Below are 24,644 nucleotides of genomic sequence, written 5' to 3'. Positions count from 1 at the left end.
ATAAACACCCATACTACATCTCTGACATAAATACAATAGAATGAGTCCAGAAATATTTCACTAGAAGAGTTCTTCACTCCTCCGAAAACAACAAAATACCTTATACCAACAGACTTGAAATCCTGGGATTAGAAAACTTACAACTCTGTCAACTTCGACATGACCTGTGTTTAACACACAAAATCATCTATTGCAATATCCTTCCTATAAAAGACTACTTCAGCTTCAATCACAATAGTACAAGAGCAAAAAATAGATTCAAGCTAAATGTCAACTTCTTCAAACTTGATTGCAGAAAATATGACTTCTGTAACAGAGTTGTTAATGCTTGGAACTCATTACCTGACTCCATAGTTTCTACTCAAAATCCCAAAATCTTCAACCAAAAACTGTCTACTATTGACCTCACCCCATTCCTAAAAGGACTATAAGGGGCGTGCATAAGAGCACAAAAGTGCCTACCGTTCCTGTCCTATTGTTCCCTTCATTATATCAAATTAATATAGTTGATGCATATTTTTTTTACTTATATATATATTTTTTTTCCTTCAAGATATGTTGTTTTATCTATGACAATTGTTTGTGTATACTGTTGTGACAAAAAGAAATAAAAAAATGTGGAGTTTTGTTCAGCAGATCTATTCTCATTATGCCCAGAGAGAGAAATATTTGCCTCTACCTAGGATCAAACTCACAGCCTCCTGATTGTGAGGAAAGAGTTCCATCTCTAGGCCACCACACCACTCCAGCTTTATGCTGATGATATTACCTAATTTGGTAATGACACATCTGCAAGAAAATCACCAATTCAGAGAACACCAAGGACTCCGAAAGCAACTTGAAATTTAGCCTATGACCTATTAGCCAGATGCTTCAGCCAAAACTGGCAAGAGTTGTGGATCCATTCAATTATTTAACCTTTTTGTGGACAGATAGTTCTTAGATTTCCACTCAAGAATATTCAGATTCATTGCTCCAATGTTTTAGAAATCCCTTATTGGGAGCTCTTGTCCCAATCTCTTATTAGCAGCTCTCTGGTTTCATGAAAGGGTATATATTCAGAGGATCAAACTTCTCCTTAAATCTGGAGAGACCAAAAAAGTTAAGGTTTATTAGGTAGCCATAATGTTTAAGATTTTATTTATTCCAATGCCTGAAATATTTTTTCCCTGGAAATAAGGAATGTGCTTTCAGTGGGAGAAGAATATAGAATATTGAATAACAGATTTGGAAGGGACCTTGGAAGTCTTCTAGTCCAACATCTGGCCCAAGCAGGAGACTCTACACCAGTGATGGTTAACCTTTTCTGGACCGAGTGTCCAAAGCACATGCGCACCCAAACCCCCCAAATGCAATGCGTGCATGGCGCCGCACATGAATCCAGCCCCCACACATGTGTGCACAGGGCTCCTGCATGCACCCCGCCCATGTGCATGTGCCCCCCCGCATGCAGCCCAACCCTGTGCATGTGTGCACGGGCCCCCGCACACAGCCCAGCCCCTCGCGCATGTACTGCAGAGATCGGAAGATCAGATGGCTGGCAGGAGGCATGCGGGCATGCACAGAAGAGCTGAACTGTGGTGACAGCTCGCTTGCTATCAGAGAGGGTGCAGCATGCCAACTTTGGCACGCATGCCATAGGTTCGCGATCACGGCTCTACACCGTTCCAGATGAACAGCTGTCGATTTTCATCTTAAAAACTTCCAGTGATGGAGCCCTGCTCGAGCAGGAGACTCTATACCATTCTTGATAAATGGCTATCCACTTTCTCCTTAAAAACCTCTAGTGATGGAGCACCCACAATTTCTGGAGGCAAGGCTTTCCACTGATTAATTGTACTGTTAAGAAATTTCTCTTAAGTTCAAGGTTATAACTCTGATAGGTTTCTGTTATGTATTTAAACTTTAGGAGGGAAGTTTGGGCGGGAACAAGCACGTTGCTAATTGGCTGATGCCTCAGCCAAAATAGTATTTAAAGAGGGGTTTTGCCTGTTGGTCTTTCGCTGGGTCACAATAAACTAAAGAGCTGTTGTCACTCGTATGGTCTCCTGCCTCGTCATTGCCCAAACTTAACATTGGCGATGAAGGTGGGATACTGAGGCAGCGAGACCAGGAAAAGAGCTGAAGGAGTAACGGATTTGCCAAACCAGCCAGTATCGGAAGTGGTTACATAGCAATATCCAGTTATACACCGCCAGCACCGTTTGACCCTGCCAAGGAGAAATGGGGGTCGTACATGGCTCGTTTTGAGTGTTTCCTCGAAGCAAACGAACTACAGGGAGTCTCGGACAATAGGAAGTGCGCTTACTTCCTGAGTCACTGCGGACCAGAGGTTTTCGATACCGCCGAATCGCTGTCAGAACCAACGCCAGTACAGTCGGTACCATGGCAAACACTGCAAACGACACTGAAAGCACACTACGCTCCGGTGCCGTCGAAGTTTGTTCAGCAGTTCGAGCTAAGACAGAGAGTCCAGCGAGAGGGCGAATCGATAAGCACGTATATGGCCGCATTGAGGAAAGCCGCGAACCACTGTGAGTACCGGGATTTGGATGACTCCTTACTGGAACAACTCATTTGTGGGGCCTGGGACATTCGTTTACAGAGGCGGTTGCTGTCCAAAAGCAACCTAACCCTCGCCCTGGCCCTGGACGAGGCAAGGGCACACAAGATGTCCACCAAAGCGGCGGAGACCCTACAGAAACCGAACACACCGAACACCGGCACGAAAGCAACGCCAGTCCACAGCGAGGTCGTCGAGGCCGAATCCAGGAGCGAGGAAGAAGAAGAGGTCTTCCATACTGGAAGGTCAGAGAGAAGCGACCGGGACGAGTGCGTGAGCTGCGGAGGCCAACACCAACGACAAAATTGCAGATTCAAGGATGCAATTTGCCGGTGGTGCGAAAAGAAAGGACACATCGCACAGGCCTGTCGAGCCCCACAACCGTCCCGCCCAAAATTCAAACCGGCCAATCAGCAGAGCACTGGACCGAAGAAACGGCCAGGGATTGGCCCATCCAAAAGAGGCGCGAAATTGAACCAAACAACTGTACGAGTGGGTCACGCATCAATGCGAATAGAAAAGAAGATATTCACACGGACGCACATCGAAGGAGTGCCATGTAAAATGGAGGTGGACACCGGCTCGTCGATCACGATCATGTCCTGAGACACCGTCGTGAGGAACCTGCCAGATGTTGTGAAACGCCAGCTGCAGACTCAAAAGCTGAGACTGCAAGACTACCAGGGAAACCGGATCCCTGTTCGAGGAGTCACGCCCGTCAAAGTGAGATACGGGAATTTTAAGAAAACTCTACCGATCATCATCGTAGACGGAAACCTTCCAAGTTTGCTAGGCCTGGACTGGTTCAGAGCCCTAGGGATGGAAGTGACCGGGGTTCACAGAAACGGAGTCAACCTAAAAGATGAACTGCTGAAAGAGTTCGAGGACGTCTTCCAGGACTGCCTAGGCAAGTACGTGGGGACCCCTATCTCATTTAATTTAGATCCCCAGGTGGCTCCCATTAGGTTAAAGGCTAGGCGGGTTCCCTTCGCCCTTAAGCCCAAGATTGACCGGGAGTTAGACAAACTAGTAAACCAGGGCATACTAGTCCCCGTCGACCATGCCAAGTGGGAGACACCGATTGTGACCCCAGTCAAACCGGACAGATCAGTCCGGATTTGCGCTGACTACAAGGCAACGCTTAACAAAGCATTGCAAAAGAGCGCATACCCCGTTCCCATAGTGCAACATCTGTTGCACTCATTGGGGCAAGGGCAGGTCTTCACCAAACTCAATTTGGCCCAAGTCTACCAACCATTACCCGTAGACAATGACACAGCCGAGGTGCAGACGATTGTAACACATCGAGGCACTTTCAAATGCACTTGACTCCAGTTTGGAGTTAGCGTAGCCCCAGGGTTGTTCCAAAATCTAATGGAACGTCTGCTACAGGGAATACCGGGGGTCGTGCCATATTTTGACGACGTACTAGTTTCAGCAGAGAACTTAGATGAGTTAGGGGTCAAACTACGGAAGGTCTTGGGCATTTTCAGGTCTGCTGGGCTTAAGGTCAAGCTCAACAAATGCCAGATAGGAGTTGAATCCGTAGAATTCTTGGGTTATCAAATAGACAGAGAAGGCATCCACCCCATGGAGAGCAAAGTGCGAGCCATTAAAAAGGCTCCGGCTCCCAAAAACGAGGCTGAGTTACAGGCATTTTTAGGGCTTGTGAACTTCTACACGGTTTTCTTGCGAAATAAGGCAACAGTAGCAGAGCCGCTGCACAAGCTATTGGCAAAAAAGGCTGTTTGGACGTGGGGCAAGGTTGAGGCTAGGGCATTCGAGGGCGTTAAGAACCTCTTGTCCAGTGATAGCTTGCTAATCCAATACAACAGGACATTACCACTAGTGCTAGTCTGTGATGCGTCACCCTACGGGGTAGGGGCTGTCCTCAGCCATAGCCTACCGAACGAATCGGAAGCCCCCATAGCATATTTCTCCCGCACGATGTCAGCAGCAGAAAGAAACTACAGCCAGCTAGACAGAGAGGCCCTGGCCATAGTTTTGGGAGTTAAAAAATTCCACGAATACCTATTTGGGCGACAATTCAAAATAGTAACAGACCACAGACCACTATTGGGACTCCTGGCGGGGGACCGTCCAACTCCGGTGGCACTATCATCCAGAATGACCCGTTGGACTATCTTCCTGGCGGCATACTCGTACAAATTGTCCCACCGCCCAGGGAAGGACCTAGGACATGCAGATGCTTTGAGTAGATGCCCTTTACCAGAGACGATCGAAGACCCGGCCCCAGGGATGCCCATCTTACTAATTGACTCTCTAGACTCTGGCCCGGTCACTTCTAAGGAAGTGACTAGGGCATCGTACAGAGACGTTATCATAAGGACTGTAATCGGTTGGGTACAGAGGGGATGGCCCGATGCACCGGGGGATTGGTTCAAAGACTTTACAAAAAAACGTTCGGAACTGTCGGTTCAAGGGGGTTGTCTGTTATGCGGGGATAGAGTGGTTATTCTGGAGAAACTGCGAGAAAACGTGTTGGAACTGTTACATGTGGGTCACCCGGGGATTGTGAGGATGAAAAGCCTGGCGAGGAGTTATGTGTGGTGGCCACAAATGGACAAAGACATTAGAGACAGGGCAGGAAAATGCCAGGCCTGCCAAGAGTCGAGGCCACTACCCCCAACAGCCCCCATAAGGGAATGGGAGAAACCCCAGGGTCCTTGGTCCAGGATCCACATAGACTTTGCCGGGCCATTCCATGGGCAAACCTTTTTAATCGTGGTAGACGCATTTTCAAAGTGGCTAGAAATCTTGCTCATGAAATCCACAACAGCCGAAGCCGTAATTATAACATTGCAGCACCTTTTTGTAACACACGGGTTGCCCGACACCCTAGTGTCCAACAAAGGCCTGCAATTCACGGCTACCCAATTCGAGGGGTACTTAGCAGAAGAGGGCATCCGACATGTCCTCTCGGCGCCTTTCCACCCGGCGACGAATGGACTTGCAGAACGATTCGTTCGCAGTGCCAAGGAAGCGCTGTCTAGAATAACCCCCGGTGATTGGCAAGCCAAAATTGATACCTTTCTAGCGGTACAACACAGAACCCCCTGTGTAGCCACAGGGCGCAGCCCATCAGAACTATTGATGGGTAGGAAACTCAGGTGTCCCTTAGATCGATTAAACCCAACATACTCCCCTGACGGGTACCAAGGCATACAGGAAAAAACCAGGGAGATGGCAACGGGTGATTTAATGTGGGCACATAACTATAGTGAAGGCCCAGCATGGCTTAAAGGAACAATCACTGGAGTAACAGGTCCAAAATCATATATAGTGGACATGGGGGATGGCCGAGTATGGAGGCGCCACATAGATCAATTACGAAAAAGGGTACAAAACAAACCAGAAACAGCTCAACCAGACCCTGACTACCAAATAGTTGAACCAACAGCTAACTCAAACCCATGGCGATCGGAGGACTTATCTGAACTTGAAGAAGTCCAGCGACGCCAACCGGCTCCTCCAGAAGACTGCAGGGACGACTCTGCAAGTAATCCAGGGCCAGACGGCCCAGAGGAGGAGCTGGGAGGAACAAACAGTCCCTCCGACCAGCTCGACTCACTCCCAGGGAATTAATTGCGCAGGTCAGAAAGAGTTAGGAGACGCCCTGTTTACCTGCGTGACTATGTGGAAAAATAACATGCAAATTCCATGCAAAAAAGTGGCACAATGCGTTCTGGGAGGGGAAGAGTGTTATGTATTTAAACTTTAGGAGGGAAGTTTGGGCGGGAACAAGCACGTTGCTGATTGGCTGATGCCTCAGCCAAAATAGTATTTAAAGAGGGGTTTTGCCTGTTGGTCTTTCGCTGGGTCACAATAAACTAAAGAGCTGTTGTCACTCGTATGGTCTCCTGCCTCGTCATTGCCCAAACTTAACAGTTTCCATCTGTTACTTCTTGTCTTTTCTCCAGAGCTTTGGAGAAAAGATTGCCCCCCCACTTCTTTGTGACAGGCTCTCAAACAGAAGGCTGCTATGAGGAGAGAATTCCTCATACGCCCAATCAAAATATACTTACAAGTTAAATCAGGGGTGACAAACTCAAGGTCCGTGGGCCAAATCCGGCCCATGGGGTGCTTAGATCTGGCCTGCGGGAAACCTTGGAAACAGTGAAGGACTGGCCCATGGTGCCTCTGCCAGTGAAAAGGGAGCTCGGGGCAATGGTGAAATTCAAATTTTTTTACTACTGGTTCTCTGGGCATGACTTGGTGTGTGTGGTGTGGCTTGATGGGCATGGCTTGGTGGGTGTGGCAAGGGAAGGATACTGCAAAATTCCCATTCCCTCCCCACTCCTGGGGGAAGGATATTGCAAAATCTCCATTCCCACCCCACTCTGGGACCAGCCAGAGGTGGTATTTGCCGGTTCTCTGAACTACTCAAAATTTCCATTACCGGTTCTCCAGAACCTGTCAGAACCTGCTGGATTTCACCCCTGGTTTGGGGAGGCCTCGCACGGCCCACCCGAGCTCCCTTTTCCCTGGCAGAGGACTGGAGGACGCCATTGTGGCCAGAAACGGAGCCTTGGAGGGCTGACATGGAGAAATGGAGCCTCAATGAGTGACATCGAGCTGGCCACTCTCACCCTGGCCACACACACACACCCTGCCCCCCCGAGGTCAAACACAACCTTGATGCGGCCCTCAATGAAATTGAGTCTGACAGCCTTGAGTTAAATCATTCCTGCAGGTCATGAAAAGCCCATTTACCAGTTTTAAAGAGAGCTCGGACTTCTGCTTCCACTGTCCTCTCCTTTGGCCGAACCAGACCACTTTGCCCACATGTTGATAACGTGGGGCTCCCACCACGAAGCTTCTCTGTCCATTGACTTGAACTTCCTGAATTGAATAACCTGGTGAGGACGCAAGAATAAACAAGGAAGAGGATGAAACAAAGGCACACAACTTATTTACAGTTTTATGTAAGGCACTTTCAACTAGCAGGGATAATGCGGATGCTTCTGGAGTGTGCTTAGTCCAGGATTAAAATTAGCCACAAGCAACTGTCCATGGCAGTAAGAACAGTTCCTAGATCTCCCTTTCTTATATCCTCAAGTTACATTTTTAAATAATATTTTTATTATTTGAGTTTCAGCGTCGTGCATTCTAACACAAATTAACACAAAAGGGAATTATGAAACAATAAAGTAACAAGCGAAGTCCCTCAAACAAATATAACAAAAAGTGACTTTATTTTAGCACAGAGTTATTAACAATACAACCACCTCATAGAACATAGAATCATAGGGCTGGAAGTGACTGCGGAGGTCTTCTTGTCCAAGGCAGCTGTCCCATACCATCCCGGTCAAATGCTTGTCCAGTCTATTCTTGAAAATCTCCAGTGATGGAGCACCCACAGTTGTAGGAGACAAGCTATTCCATTGAATTAATTGCTCTCCCTGTTAGAAAATTTCTCCTTACTTCTAGGTTGTATCTCTCTTTGATGAGCTTCTACCCATTACTTCTTGTTCTGCCGTCTGGTGCAGGGGTGGGTTCTAAATTTTTTTTCTACCGGTTCTTTGGATGTGGCTGGGGGGGGGAGATGACTGAATGGGCGTGGCCAACTTGACATCACTCACGCACTCAGTCACATGACACACACCCCGCCAAGCCACGCCTACCAAAATGGTGGCAAAAATTTTTGGGACTTTTTGACACTTTTTTTTGACACTCCGGCCCCATATGCATGGCAGGACGCGGTGGGGGGGCAGTGGTCATCTCAGCTTTCCCTCCATTGCCCTTCCTGGCCAAAAAGCACCCCTTCTCACCTCTGATGGGCCTTCCCCGTGGTTGCAGCTGGAGCGAGCAGGCCAGGGGCGATGGCAACGGCAGAGTTCGGTACTTGGGGAGGGCAAGGTTAGCATGCTCCCATCTCACCCTGCCCTGCATGGCTTCCGCTGGCTCAGCTGCAGCCCAGATGAGCCAAGGAACTGCGGGGAGCCTCCTGTGTGTTGCACCTCCCCTCCCAGCCTTTGCCCGCACCTCTGCACCATTTTCAGGCACCCAGCTTACTGGGCTTCCCCATCCTGTTGCAGCTCCAATGGCGGCGGCTTCAGGAGGCGCTGGCAGCAGGGAAGCACAGGAGAAGTCTGAGAGTGGGTGCAACACACAGGAGGTTCCCCGCAGTTCCTCAGCTTGTCTGGGTTGCAGCTGAGTCCTCTGCCCTGAGCTGGCAGAGCCGGCAGACAGAAGCAACCCTTCCCAGCCAGATCTTTCCGGAGTTGACTTGGAGGAAAGCGCAGCTCATGGCTGCTACATTTCGCTGTGCTGGATGAGCGAAGAGGAAGAAATAGCCAGTGGAGAGCACAGAGCTGCTTTCTCCAGGTCAGCGGCTGTTTCTCTCCTTTGTTACTCTTTATGGGAAAGTGTTTGGTGCAGCACAGCAAAATTTAACAGCCATGAGCCGTGCTTTCCCCTAAGTGCTGTGGGCTGCAGAGGGAAACAGGAGCTTTTCTCTGCACAGAGCTTTTCGGACTTGGAGGAAAGCACGGCTCATGGCTGTTAAATTTCGCTGTACAAGCAGCGACCGGGGAACCGGTTCGGGGGTGTGGCCAGGCTGCCCTTACTACCAGTTCGGAGAACTAGTCCCTAAAGTTACTACCTATTCGGTAGAACTGGGTAGAACCGGTAGGAACCCACCACTGCTCTGGTGCCCTAAAAAATAAGTCAGTTCTCTCTTCTTTGTGACAGACCCATTCGTACTGAAAGACAACTATAATGTTCCCCCTTGATCCTTCTCTTCGATAGACTAGATATACCTAGGTCCCCCAACCATTCATCATACGATTTAGCTTTCAGACCCTTTATCATCTCTCTAAACTTTTACAGAAATAAGACCAATGTATAAAGTATCTAGGGGATGCGGTGGTTCAGGGGCTAAGATGCTGAGCTTGTCAATTAAAAAGGTCAGCAGTTCGGCGGTTCAAATCCCTAGTGCTGCATAACAGAGTGAGCTCTCCTTACTTGTCCCAGCTTCTGCCAACCTAGCAGTTCAAAAGCACATAAAAGTGCAAGTAGAAAAATAGGGGCCACCTTTGGTGGGAAGGTAACAGCGTTCCATGCGCCTTTGGCATTTAGTCATGCCGGCCACATGACCATGGAATCGTCATCAGACAGCGCTGGCTCTTCGGCTTTGAAACGGAGATGAGCACCACCCCCTAGAGTCGGAAATGACTAGCAGGTATATGCAAGGGGAACCTTTATCTTTTACCATTATAAAGTATCTTAAAATACTCATAGTCTACATACTGAAAATCAATATTTATTATATGTTCTTCTCTTAATATTTCACTAGCCAACTCCAATCTAATGTTCTATTTATTCTATTCTGTTCTGTTCTGTTCTGTTCTGTTCTGTTCTGTTCTGTTCTATTCTATTCTATTCTGGATACCCCAGCAATTTTATCAGAAAGTCCCTGACCACTCAACTCAATACAACACAACCAACACAAACCCTAAAAAGAATTAAATTGCCATACATCAAGTATATCTCAGAAACCACAAATAGACTACTACAACCACATGGAATCAGTGTAGCACACAAGCCAACTAAAGCCTTCTAAAACATCCTAAATAGACCAAAAGACCCAGCAACCCAGAAGAAAAAACAGGCGTCATCTACAAGATACATTGTAAGAATTGCAACAACCACAATGTAGGACAAACAGGCAGAAGACTGCATCCAGGAACACCAACTGGCAATCCGAAGACATGGCAAAAGTTCGTTAATGTCACAACATAAAGACAGATTTAACCATAGTTTCAACTGGGAAAATGTGACAATCCTAGATCAGACAAGATCAAAAATGCCAGGGAATTTCTAGAAGCCTGGCACTCTAATAAATCAGCCATCAATAGCAGAGGTGAGATTCACTTACCTTCCCTACTGGTTCGCAAATGTGAGTGTGGTCACGTGCGCATACATCACCTCTACGCATGAGCAGTAGTCCTGCATTATGTCTGGGTGGGTGGGCAGAGCCTCCCACAGTCTCCACTACCAGTTCTTGCGATCCGGACAGAACCAGCTGAATTGCACCACTGATCAATAGACATGTAGACATTAACAGCATTTATAGCAGTGTGAAATCTGAACCGGTTTACTACCGGTTCGCTGGCTGCACATGCACCTCTCCATCAGCACCTCTCCATCAGCAATCAGTACCGAGATCATCATAGATTAACTCTAAGGTCAACTTCAGACCAACATTCAAATAAACAACATCCCAATCAAGAAACTGCCATCACTTGGTTTCAATATGGGCAAATAAGTGCTAGATGGAAAGAAGATCAAAAAATTGGTATAATGCAAAGGGAGGAAAATTTAATAAAGCAAATTAGAAATCAGACCCAGGAGCATATAAAGAGATTGTATAATGTGTTGCTTGAAATAGATTCGGAAAAGGATTTGGTAAAGGATTGTATGATAAAATGGGCACAGAATATTCAGGAACCAATAATGTTGGAAACATGGGAGAAAATCTGGGTTAGAAATGTTAAGTTTACACAAGCACAGAATTTAAGGGAAAATTTTTATAAGATGTTTTATAGATGGCATTTAGATCCCAAAAAATTATCATGTATGTATCCTAATATCCAAGCGAAATGTTGGAGGTGTGATTGTGATGATGCTACATATTTTCATATTTGGTGGACTTGCAAGAAAATTAAGGTCTTTTGGATAAGAATTTGGTGGATTATTCAAAATGTACTGAAGAAGAAGATAAAGTTCCTGCCACAATTTTTCCTTTTGGGAATTATAATGGATTGTACAGGGATTGAGACTAAATTGATTTTGAACTTAATAACAGCAGCAAGACTGTTGATTGGACAATACTGGAAGAAAGAAGAGATACCTACAATAGAAGAATGGATATTGAAAGTTATTAATTTGGCTGAGATGGCTAAAATCTCAGCGTTTTTAAAAGACAATACGCAGGAAAGATATTTAATTGAATGGAAAAAATGGATTGATTATCTACAAAACAGATATCAGATTAAGAAATATCAGATTGCCTTTGAATAATTAGAAAGTTATTTTATGTAATGGGGAGGGGGTTGGGAGACGAAAAGCTTTGGATGTGGTTATTTGGATTGGACTTTACCTTGTGATTGACCCGGAAGCCAGGGGTGGGGAGGGGGGTGTTTTGTTTTTTTTTTGGGAGGGAGGGGGAAAAAAGGGGGGGAAATGTTTTTGTTTTTTTAAAACTCTTTCAATTAAAAAAAAAAAAAAGAAAAGAAACTGCCATCAGTAAACAGCCCAACCAAAGAATCTCTAAGACCACCTTCACCAATAACGACAGGGCAAATCACCAGAATATAAACTGACAGCAAACAGCACCCCTTACTAGCCCTGATGATGTTACCTAGTAGGGTAATGAAATGTCTACAAGAAAACAAGCAAGCTCAGAGAGAACCAAGGACCCTTCATTGACTAAATTATACCCTTCACATTATTATATGGCAGGGGTGTCAAGCTCAAGGCCCGCGGTCCACATCCGGTCCATGGGTGACTAGATCTGACCCACAGGGCCTTCCTGGAAATATCATAGGACCAGCCCACGGTGCCTCTGTTAGGCAAAAATGGGCCACACAAGTCATCCCCCTCCCGTGGCCTGTTTTTGGCCTCCATGGCCTTCTGCAGCATTCTGCTGGCTGAAAACGGGCCACAGGATGGCCCTCAATGAAATGGAGTTTGACACCCCTGCTATATGGCAAGAGCATCAAGCTGGCCTTGAACACAGTGTACATTTGCTTTCCCATTCCTGCGATCAAGTTGTCATTTTCAAAATATATCAGAGACGCCATCTTTGCAGAGGTTCACCAGCTTGAGTTATTTAGAAAAAGTAATGAAGGCGGGATGCAAATAAATGAACAAATAAATTTTGCAATCTGCCCAGCATTTCCACCCATAATGGATCTAGAACAACATTTTTGTGGGAAGCCCCTTCTTAGATATCTTGAGGAATATTTTTTTTAAAAAAGGCAGAATATTATATATCCCTAAATGAGAAATGGCGAAACATGTTTCTCTAGAGGCAGGAAACAGCCCCAATCTCCCTGCCCCCCCAAGCAAAAACTGAGGAGGCATTTTAGAAATGCACATTTGGTAATTCATTCAAGACAGGATATTTTGAAACTCTCTGCAGCAAAGTCTGAACAAAGGCAGGAGGATAGGATTAACCCCTCCCCCAAGTTCTAAAACAGGATGAAAGCCATTAACACACAATAGGAATTGCCCCTTTCAGAACGTAAACCCCTTCATTGCACCACCCCCAGAGTAGTCCAAACTTCAACCAAACTAGCTCAGTCAAACACCTAGGACAGTGTTGGCGAATCTTTTCGGCACATACATGCCAGAAACAGGAAGAGCAGCCACCCAATGCACATGTGTGCTCCAGGAAGATGATCTTCCGGTTTGGTCTTCTGGTTTATGGTGTGCATGTGCGCATGAAGACCAGCTGGGTGGTGCACATGCACATGCTGGAAACTGGAAGATCAGCTGCCCAGGGCACATGAGTGCACCAGGAAGATGATCTTCTGATTTCCGGCACACACATGTGCACCGGCCACCTGGCCTTCTGATTTCTGGCACGCATGCAAGAGTGAAAACTGGCCGGTGCCCCTATGCATGCTGGAAACTGAAAGATCATCTTCCTGGCGTGTGCATGCACACCGGGTGGCTGCCCTTCTGGTTTCCAGCACTCCCACGCATGTAAAGACCAGCTGGGTGGCCTGCCAGAACCCGGAAAAGCAACGGGTGACAGCTCGTGTGTCCACAGAGATGGTTCGGTGTGCCACTTCTGGCACACGTGTTATAAGTTTGCCATCATGGACCTAGGATTTACATTTCCTTTTGCCTATAGAGTCAGCTATGACCCCTACATAACCCCTACATGATCCCATAGGAATCTGACAACAGCCAATAGAATATTAAAGGACATGTTCTTGCACAGGAACAGGCAGCTCAAATACAAAGCCTAAATAAGGTATAAAAACCTACCCACTCTCTACTCCATTTTGTCAGCTGCACCAGAAGAACCACAAACCCTGGTGGTCATGTTCATCATTAAACCATCTTTCCAATCCGCCTCCATGTTTCTAATGTCTTTCTCCCAGCTTGGAACTGAACCAGATGGATATTTCTCCCAACAGTTTGCATGTGACTCTTACCAAGATAAGCAGATTTCAAATCATTTGTGGAGCTGGAGATATTGATAAAAGCCCCATCACCCTGGCTGTTGAAAAGGAAGAGTCCTCCAGCCCAATCGTAGGCTCCGACCGCCCCCAGTATGGAGCCACTCTAAAAAGAACCAGCAAAGCAGAGATGTTAGTCAACTAAAAGAAAACAAATACTTCAGATGGAGATTGTTGCCTTCCTCCTTTCATAGGACACCAGGACATTTCGATTTTTCTTTTCTATAGCCCACCTGTAATAATCATGTCTCGAACAAATCAAACATTCAAAAAATCCCTTACTCTGAATCAGACATGGGATTCAAATCCCAGTGCTACTGGTTCACTATTGGTAGCGCATGGGTGGGCGTGCTTGCTTTGCGCAGAGCATTTTTGATGACATCTGGGTGAATAGGCAGAGCTTCCTACCGCCACCGCCACAGGTTTATCCGAACCAGGACTAACCGGTAGAAAACCACCCCTGCTCTGAATTAGTCAAAGCAAAGTTCCTTTCTAGAAATCAGGAACCCCAAGAAGTCTAATTCTGGACACTTTCCTTTCAGCTTTAAAAAAGATTAAGGCTTCTACCAACGTTTTGTTCAAGGAAGTCCAGTAATCTTCATTTCCACAGGCCTTTAATTCTGAATTGTTTTCCCTCTCTATTTTATGTTCCTGTCTAAGTCTGACCTTCTACTTATCGACAACTAATTTACATCGGGGAACCTGAGATGAGGGCGACTCACCTGGGTGTGTAAGGCACTGAATCCTTCCTGAGACAACTCTAACTCGAAGGACTGAGAGATGTTGCCAGTGCTCTGGGACTGAGTACCTGCAGAAAGACAGACAAAGTTCAAGCTCTGAGATGCTTTACTGGATTAGAGGGTGGACCATGCTGGGATAGAAGGGGCTCCAGTAGAGCAGAAGAGAGCATCGAGTTCTGAAAGAAATACCGAGCAAGTGTCCTGGTGCAACCTAATGGCTTTGGGAAGGTAATGCTGTTGGAGCAATGGAAGGCCAAGTACTGGGTAGTCTGTCAACTTAGTTTTGTTCCATTGATTTTGATGGAGGTTTAATCAAAATATAGATAAATCTGGATACAGGTCACATTTCCAACTGGCAAAATAAAGAAAAGATGGATGGATGGTTAGATGGATGGATGGATGGATAATAGACTAGACTAGACTAGACTAGACTAGACTAGACTAGACTAGACTAGACTAGACTAGACTAGACTAGACTAGACTAGAATAGAATAGAATAGAATAGAATAGAATAGAGTTGGAAAGTCCATCCAACTTGGAGATCTTCTAGTCCATCCCCCTGTTTAGGGAAGAAAGCCTATACCATTTCAGACAAATGGTTATCCAATAGATAGATAGATAGATAGATAGATAGATAGATAGATAGATAGATAGATAGATAGATAGATAGATAGATAGATAGATAGATAGATAGATAGATAGATAGATGATGGATGGATGGATGGATAGATGATAGAGATGATAAATATATAAATATGATTGATTGATAGATAGATAGATAGATATCAGATAGATAGATAGATATCAGAGAGAGAGAGAGAGGGAGAGGGAGAGGGAGAGGGAGAGGGACTGACCTATGTCCCTACCTATCAATATATGCTCCTCCCTATACTGGTACTCCTCAACTTATGACCACTACTGAGGCTGAAATTTTATTTATTTTATTTATTTATTTATTTATTTATTTATTTATTTATTTTGTCACACAGTATATATAAGCATAAGCATGAAATAATTATACAATATATAAGCATATATATGAGTATGAGTATGTAATAACTATATTAATTGGATATAATGAAAGGAAACAATAGGACAGGAACGGTAGGCACGTTTGTGCATTGAGGGTCAACAAATGAGATGCCCACATGACCACTTTGCTCAATGACTGCAATGCTTGTGTTCTCATTTGGAGCCGTTAAGTGACTGCATGGATTGTTAAATTGAGGGACTGAAAGACTGAAAGGATGGAGTCCCCATCTATGTGTGTATGGGAACTCCCGTGGTGGGCTAGAGAAATGAAGCTGGCATCTTTATGATCCCAGCTTCATTTTGCTATCCCATCACAAGAGTTCCCCTCCCCTTCATGTGCAGAAGGGTTGGAGAAACAAAGCTGGCATCTTTGGGATCCCAGTTTTGTTTCTCCAGCCCACCACAGGAATCTCCCTCATTCACCAAGGGGAGAAGAAATCCTTTGGTGAGTGGCAGCATCTTGCAAGCTTTCCCGTTGGCTTCCCCATTGACTTTCTGGGGAAATTGGCAGAGAAGATTGTAAATAACGATTTTTTTATTTATTTATCATATTTGTATACCGCCCTATCTCCCTAGGGACGATCACGTGATTGTGCAGTCATGACTTTGAGGACTGGATGTAAGTAACTTTTTCTGAGTCCTTTGTAACTTTGAATGATTGTTAAGTGACTGGTCATAAATTGAGGAGCGCCTCTACTGCTGAAAGCTAGTCACAAAAATCAGTCCTGAACGACCCTCATGGCAATTGGATCCAGAATCTAACAGTCATATCATGTCTCTCTTCGGCATTTTTACTAGGGAGACAATCCATCAATTAACTATGATAGTGAGTTCTAACTGCCAGTTTGAGCCCCAGGACATAGCATTTTTTTCTAGGCAAACCATCAGATGTGATACCTTCTATGGCAAAAATTTTGTTCTGAAGATTATTCTGGATGTCCTTGAGAGCATCAAAATTGTCCACAGAGAAAACATAGTCCATAGATGGTTCAGAGGCAATAGTGTTGAGTTCTTCACGAGGACGTCCTTGTGCAAAATTAACCCCAACCTTGATGGCATGCCAGAAATGGTGAGGGGAGATAAAAACAGAGAATGTATTGAGAAAACCAATCACCATTGTTACTCTGCTCATAGTAAGGATTATGTATGTTAGTCATCCTTCCCTGCATTTTGAAGAGTTTTTTGAAGAGTTGTCTGTGGTTGATAGAGTGAGAGAGAACAATACAATTCCCACCTTACCATCTGTTCCTATTGGCTAGCAGCTCTCTATATATCGGAATATCAGAGGAAAATAGTATGTTCTGATTTTCAAGTAGTCCTTGACTTATGACCAGGGGTAGTATTGACTTATCTTAACTACCAGTTCGCAAATAAAAATCTAATAAATAAATAAATAAATAAATAAATAAATAAATAAATAAATGTGACCTCCCTAACACGAGGAATGACACCAGACCCACACTCACAAGGTCCACACAGGATGTTACCACCGCACATCCACCCAGAAAGCAGACCCAAACCCACACTGATCATGAAGCACGACCAAGGACCAGAAGCCAGACCGCAGCTGCAACATTAGCCATTTCAAACCCCTCCAATCCATTCATGCAGCAGACTGACACCCACTATGAAGATGTAGCACGACCACAAAGCCAAACAACAGCTATGCAGGTCACCAGCTCAAATCCCCCTGCAGCACAGACTAGACTGAGCACAACCAAGCCCCCACCAACACAGGACACACCCCCAGCCAATCAGAGCACAGAAAAACCCCCATCCAATCAGAGCACAGCCAAGCTCCCACCCAATCAGTTCAAACCCCCACTAGCAGTTAAAAGGAAGAAACAGCTGCGATCACACATTGCTCCCAGAAGCACGAAGCTGAAGCCTGAAGATGACGAATGAGACTTCGTCGAAACGTCGCCAAGACACTTCCAATTTTACACGGGAGAAAACCCGAACAACCAAAGACCTATATACAAACACCCGTGAAAACCTCAGAAAACAAATATATATATATATATATATATATATATATATATATATATATATATATATATATATATATATATATATATATATATATAATGTATATATAGGTATAGATATATATTAATCACTGCATCTTGAATACATAGCAGAAAGCAGAAGCTTGAGAGTTCACAAGGTTGATGCTACATGGAACAAAACTGTGGCTGAATCTGGATGTTCTGCTTCGGATACCGCGAAGCCCCCTCCCAGAAGGTAGCAAGGAAAACACATTGTGAAGAGGATGTGTAGCGTCCCATACAATCCTGCAGACCCTGCTCAAGCATCGCTTATGTCCTACGTCCTGGATAGAAGGGAGTGAACTGCCAATAATTTTTTCTGCCGTCCTCACCACTCTCTGCACTACCTTCCTGTCTGAAGCAGTAATGCTTCCAAACCAAACTGTAATGCAACATGACAGGATACTCTTGATCGTCCCTCTATAGAAAGTGGTAAGGAAAGGGAAAAGATGTACTTTTTTCATGCAATGCAGAAAATGATTTTAGAACTGATTTTATGACTTATTTTGCAGTGGTCCTTAAAGAAAATGCCATGATTATTAATTGAATTGATATATTCATATGGGCGTTTCTTGCCGGAGACTAACTGAAAAGTTTGGAAACTGGTAAAAATGTCATAAATTGTGGTCACATTGACCCTAGAACTCTGCAACTGGTAGTAGAGGTGAGTTGGTTATCAAACACCTGGAATGCGATCATGTGATCGTAAGATATGTGTGTGTGCAGCTGTTCAAATTCCAGAAGTGGGTCTAAATTCCAAATGGTCACTAAGCAACTGATCATTAAGCAAGGACTATCTATAATGTTCTGCTAATGTTCTCACCCCAATGGCAAAGCGGATAATGTTAGCCCTTTGTGCTTCTGGAATCACATCCTCATATTCTAGACTATCTCCTATTTTTTCTCCATCGGTTATCACAATAAGAATTTTAGATGCATCACTGCGGGCTCCTTTTTCGGGGAGAAACATTTCACGCCTAAAGAAGAATGAGAATAATAGTAACATGTTAAACCTCTGCCTTTCTTCTTTCCCGGCCAATTTCTGAAAAACATGATCTACAGGTGTCTATGGAGATTTTCAGTCATCCAGGTCACGGCTGTCCCACAGGTGCTTTTTCAAGAGGCAAGTGGACTTTCTGGTTTTTCTTTGAAGACGTTCCATTTTCAGCTTGGAAGAAGCTTCTTGGATGAGAAGCGAAACGTCTTCAAAGGATAACAAGAAAGTCCAGTTGCCTCTTGAAAAAGCACCTTTGGGGTGATCTACAGATAAATACCCTGTAAAGAAAAAAAGTGAAAATCTTATAGAGAAATTAGCAAATATTCAAAACAAGTAATTTAAGAATAAAAATTAGGGATGGACATAGGTTTGCTCCATTTATCTGTGTAAAGGACCAAAATAGAGGTCTACTTCCAGGGACCTTATATTAACACTCTTTTAGAACTAGGAAGTGAAAAAGAACTTTCCTTTGCATCAGGGGTGAAATGCTACCAGTTTAGGCCGCTACGCCCAAACTGGTAGTAAAAAATGCTACTAGTTTGACAAACCTAGTAGTAATTTTTTTTTAAAAAAAAAGTTCCGAAGATCGTACATCACTCAGCTGATTGTCAGAACTTTTTTTTATTACTTTTTAGGCATTTTTTTACTACTAGTTCGGGTAAGTAGGTAGTAAAAAATACTTTAGAAAGTGAAAAATAAAGGCTCCGACGATGGCACAGCTGTAAGCGTCGGAGCCTTTTTTTTTACTTTTTTAAAGTATTTTTTTACTACCTATTCGCTGGAACTGATAGTAAAAAATGCTTTTAAAAAGTTTTTTAAAAGGTTCCCGTGATTGCGTGCCAAAGCTGATCACCCCCTCCCCCGCGCTGTTCTACTTACCTTCCCAAGCCTCCTTTTGGTGCTCACTGTGCATGCGCAGGCACAGCACGCGTTTGGTGCATGGCACAATACATGGCCAGTGAACCAGTAGTAAACTGGTTCAGATTTCACCACTGCTTTGCAGGTATTGGTGTACAAGAAGAAGAGGCAGAGCTGGGAGGCGGACTTAAGCTTGTCATCAACTTAGAGTGCTTACATTCCCACAAGTGATTCAAGTCCAACCCCTCTTGAATTCCATTAACTCTTATCTAGTGCCAACCATTAGTTGACAAGATTGTCTACAGACCTGATTAATCAATCTTCTGAATTGCAATTGAATATATGGTCCTGGTCCTGCATTTACATGGAAGGAAGTATGTAGTGGGGTACCTCAAGGCTTGATAAACAAAATCAGGTAAGAGCAAATAGGATAATGTTGTATAATCCAGGATAATGTTGTATAATCCAGGATAATGTTGTATAATCCAATCTCGTCACCAAGACCAGAGGAGCTGGTTGCGGTGGTGCGATAAAAACTGGGTTTTTTTAAAAAACCACAACCTGCATGGATCCTCTTTTAAATGCAAGGGCCTCTGTGGCTCAGACTGGTAAGACAGTCTATTATTAACACAGCTGCCTGCAATTACTGCAGGTTCTAGTCCCACCAGGCCCAAGGTTGACTCAGCCTTCCATCCTTTATAAGGTAGGTAAAATGAGGACCCAGATTGTTGGGGGCAATAAGTTGACTTTGTATATAAATATACAAATAGGATGAAGACTATTGCTAACATAGTGTAAGCCGCCCTGAGTCTTCGGAGAAGGGCAGGGTATAAATGCAAATAATAATAATAAAAAAGACCTGATTAATCAATCTTCTGAATTGCAATTGAATATATGGTCCTGGTCCTGCAATTACATGGAAGGAAGTATGCAGTGGGGTACCTCAAGGCTTGATAAACAAAATCAGGTAAAAGCAATATACGTCTCCCAGGATAATGTTGTATAATCCAATCTGGTCACCAGGACCAGAGGAACAGGTTGTGGTGGTGCAATAAAAACTGGGTTTTTTTAAAAAAACCACAACCTGCATGGATCCTCTTTTAAATCCTCTTTTAAATGCAAGTAAAAAATGAGCATTCTGGGCTAAGCAGCTGAAGTAAACACCAACATGTTGTGTTAAATTAAGAAGAACCAACCAATGAATACTTACACCACTTTCTGGATATACGTAGCTGTGTGAGTAGCTCTTTTGATCTGCCTGATTGGTCTAATCAAGTCATTTGGATTTGGGGTAGCTTTGAAGAGGATAAAGTCAAAATGTTCTATATAGCTATCGGAGTACTGGGACAAGCCAAACTAGAGAAAGGGAGAGAAAGAAAGAGAGAAGAAGGAAGGAAAGAATTATCCTCCTTTTTTTAAAAAAGTATATTTTTTATTTGATAATTTATATGGCTGTCTACCTTGCTGTAGTACCAGGTGTTTAATATAACATCTAGATATCAATAGCTACCCATCTCAATCAATGACTCTAGGTGGCTTACAATCACACACACACACACACACACACACACACACACACACACCAGTGGTGGGCTTCAAATTTTTTTACTACCGGTTCTTTGGGTATGGCTTGGTGGGCATGGCGTGGCTGGTGGGGATGGCTTGTGGGCATGGCAGGGGAAGGATATGTAAAATCTCCATTCCCTCCCCAATCCAGGGGAAAGTTGTTGCAAAATCCCCATTTCCTCCCAATCAGCTGGGACTTGGAAGGTAGAGAATAGATGGGGGCGGGGCTAGTCAGAATTTTTACTACCGGTTCTCTGAACACTCAAAATTTCTCTAGAACTGGTCAGAACCTGCTGAAACCCACCTCTGATATACACTTACATACTGTATTTTTTGGAGTATAAGATGTACCTTTTTTCCACCTACAAGGGGGTCTTATGCATCTTATACACCAAATGTAGCCCCTCCCACCCATTGGCCCCATTCTTTGGCCGCTGCCTCTCAGCAATTTACCTCCTTTCAGCAAGCAGCAAGAAGAAACAGCCATTTCAGCTTCAGCACAGCCTAATAAGCACAAGTTGATTGCCCTTGGATCGGCATCCCCACTCTCAACTGTTTGAGGCTGCAGGGATTGCCATTGCCTATTGCTGTGCGGGCCTCTGCTGCTTGCTGTAAGGAGGTAAATTGCTGGGAGTAGATTTGTTTTTCTTGTGCTAATCAAGCTATGCTGAAAATGAAAGTAAAGCAGGCTATTTGCTGTTTGCTGTAATGAGGCAAAATTGCTGGGAGGCAGCGGCAGATTTCTTTTTCTTGTTTTCTTCACCAAAAGTAGGTGCATCTTATAATCTGATGCATCTTATATGAAAAATACGGTACACACACACACACACACACACACACACACACACACACGACTGCTTGAAGTGAAAAGCATGCAATATGCAACAGCCGGGGTTGAAAATGCATAGCTGGGATGGAGGAGCAGTCTATTGGCCCTTCTCTTTACCTCCTTTTGCCAGCGTGCGTCACGCAGGCTCGGCAGGCAGTCACACTCTTTAGATGGTCTTTTATTTTGTCAGCCCAAGAGGGGGTTGTGGCTTGGAATGGTGTCTAGAAATCGCCCTGTCTCTGCAGCATTGGCCCGCCTGCAGCGCCCCACCTTGCCATGAGTGAAGTCAAGTTGGCCATATCTACTCAGTCACATGACCACCCAGCCACACCCACCAAGCGTAAAAATATTTGAATCCCACCACTGCACAGATTGAATATCAAAGGGCTTCTAATAAAAAAGCATATTTTAGTATAGTAAAAAAATTGAATAATGATTATATACTACTGCAGATTTTAGCAAGGGACCCATTATTTTCATCCTGAATATTCAGCGTCCAATCTCTTAACATTACCTGAGTGTTTGTATTTTGGAAGCGCTTTATGACCTCAGAAATAAAGGTCTTCATTTGTGAGAACTGATCATCTCTTATGCTTCCTGAACCGTCAATCAGAAAAACGATGTCAGCAGGGCGTCTGGTACATTCTATAGAAGCAAGGTCAATGGAGAAGAAAATGAAAAAAAAAAAAGAATAGCATATAGTCAAGCAGGTGACAAAATATATAAAATAAATAAATAATAAATAAATTATGCAAAAAATGAATCACTGTCTAAACTTAATGCACAATTGTGCATGTCTGTGAGATACTGTAAGTTGACTGACATTTAATTATCCCATGTTCTTCTCCGAAATGAGCTGATGTTCCTCTTTGTGTGTGTAATTCTACAAGAATCTTGCTCACACTTAATTCAGATTAAGCTCCATTCAGCTCAATGCATCTGGGTCTCCTGGAGAGTTTGTCCTTGACATTATTGTAATTGATCCTGAAATATGGATTTTAGTCATTAGAGGCATCAAGAGCCGTGATGACGCAGTGGTTAGAATGCAGTACTGCAGGCTACTTCTACAGACTGCTGGCTGCCAGCAGTTCAGCAGTTTGAGTCTCAGTGGCTCAAGGCTGACTCAGCCTTCCATCCTTCTGAGGTTGGTAAAATGAGGACCCAGATTGTTGGGAGCAATGTGCTGACTCTGTAAACTGCTTAGAGAGGGCTGTAAAGCACTGTGAAGCTGTACATAAGTGCTATTGCTATCACATGACCAGACTGAAAGTTACTACCAATTTTAATGACAGTTCTTATGCAAATGCAATGGTTGTTAAGTGAATCCATTTTCCACAATGGACATATTTTTTTTTTGTTGGAAACCAGAAGTAAATACTGGAAACCAGCAAAAAAAAAAAGTCAAAAATTGTAATCACATGGTTGTGGGACACAGCAAATTACTGTAAAGGTGCACCAGTTGCCAAATACTTCAAATGGGATTACATGATCACCTGATATGTGCATGTGGCCATTGTAACTTCAGAAATGGGTTATATTTAGCTCTGGGGAGATCAGTTGTAACTTCAAACAGTTGTTAAGCAACTGGTTGTATGACTATGGAAAAATATGAGTGATAAGGTAAGTTTACCTGATCTGACGTTATGTTTTCCCATAGATCATCCCTTAACATGTAGGGTATTCTTTTTTTCTTACATCTGGATCTCACCTGGCAGTTTATCAGGAAAGCGCTGGATCGTCCTCAAATTCTGGTCCAAGAGGAAGCAATAACCTTTGAGATATATGTATTCCCCACATGTTTGATGCACTCTGGGCCCACACACCTATGGGAGCAAGGAGAGCCATTTACAGTGACCAGACACAGAAAATAGAATAGAATAGAATAGAATTTTTATTGGCCAAGTGTGATTGGACACACAAGGAATTTGTCTTGGTGCATATGCTCTCAGTGTACATAAAAGAAAAGATACGTTCATCAAGGTACTGGATTTTAGTCATTAAGAGTCATTAATCATTAGTCATTAATCTGGCAAGGTCAAACTCCACTTAAATTCTATTTAATGTTGTTTAACTTTGAATTTTAATTATTTTACTCCTGGTTTAATTGCCTCCTAATATCAGGCCTCCATCCTTCCAAGGTAGTAAAACAAGGATCCAGATTGCTGGGGGCAATATGATGACTCTGCAAACTGCTTAGAAAGAAGACTGTAAAACACTATGAAGTGGTATATAAGTCTGAGTGCTATTGCTACATATTTTATGTTTTTCTGCTTAAGTTGTATACCACCCCAGGTCGATCCATGAGGGATATAGGCAGTTTCTAAATTTGATACATAAATAAAATAAAATAAAACCTTTATAGACAAAGCCCTCCTGATCCTTAATTTCATAAATAAGTAATCCTCGACTTATAATCACAATTGAGCCCAAAATTTTTATTGCTAAGCAAGGCAGTTGTTAAGTGAGTTTGGGTCCATTTTACCACCTTCCTTGGCACAGTTGTTAAATGAATCACTGCATTTGTTAAGTGAATAGCATGGTTGCACAGTGAATCTGAGTTCCCCAAACTCACTTGCTTGTCAGAAGGTTGCAAAAGGTGTTGCAACAATCATAAATATGAGCCAGTTGCTGAGCATTCGAATTTTGATCACATGACTATGGGGGACTAAAACGGTTGTAAGTGTGAAAAACAGTCATAAGTCACTTTTTTCAATGCTGTTGTAACTTCAAACTGTCATTAAACAAATGGTTGTAATTTGAGGACTACCTGTACACAGGTTCTGTGTTGACGTAAT

At 43.8% G+C, this 24,644-nt stretch overlaps 1 protein-coding gene across 1 annotated transcript in view; it reads right to left on the bottom strand.

Moving 5' to 3' along the window:
* LOC131196655 (integrin alpha-X-like) overlaps positions 1 to 24,644 on the bottom strand; it is an 82,456-nt gene that overhangs the window by 44,317 nt on the left and 13,495 nt on the right. The window contains exons 5-12 of the mRNA XM_058179722.1: positions 23,558 to 23,672; positions 22,364 to 22,494; positions 20,665 to 20,810; positions 18,423 to 18,576; positions 16,449 to 16,599; positions 14,502 to 14,587; positions 13,756 to 13,885; positions 7,298 to 7,440 (exon numbers count right to left, since the gene is read on the bottom strand). Coding sequence (XP_058035705.1) covers positions 7,298 to 7,440; positions 13,756 to 13,885; positions 14,502 to 14,587; positions 16,449 to 16,599; positions 18,423 to 18,576; positions 20,665 to 20,810; positions 22,364 to 22,494; positions 23,558 to 23,672 — 1,056 coding nt within the window. The remainder of the gene's footprint in view (positions 1 to 7,297; positions 7,441 to 13,755; positions 13,886 to 14,501; positions 14,588 to 16,448; positions 16,600 to 18,422; positions 18,577 to 20,664; positions 20,811 to 22,363; positions 22,495 to 23,557; positions 23,673 to 24,644) is intronic.

This window comes from Ahaetulla prasina, chromosome 4, assembly GCF_028640845.1.
Source record: "Ahaetulla prasina isolate Xishuangbanna chromosome 4, ASM2864084v1, whole genome shotgun sequence".
NCBI lineage: Eukaryota > Metazoa > Chordata > Lepidosauria > Squamata > Colubridae > Ahaetulla > Ahaetulla prasina.
The sequence above is the reverse complement of the archived record's forward strand: the minus strand, read 5'-3'. Positions and strand labels throughout refer to the sequence as shown.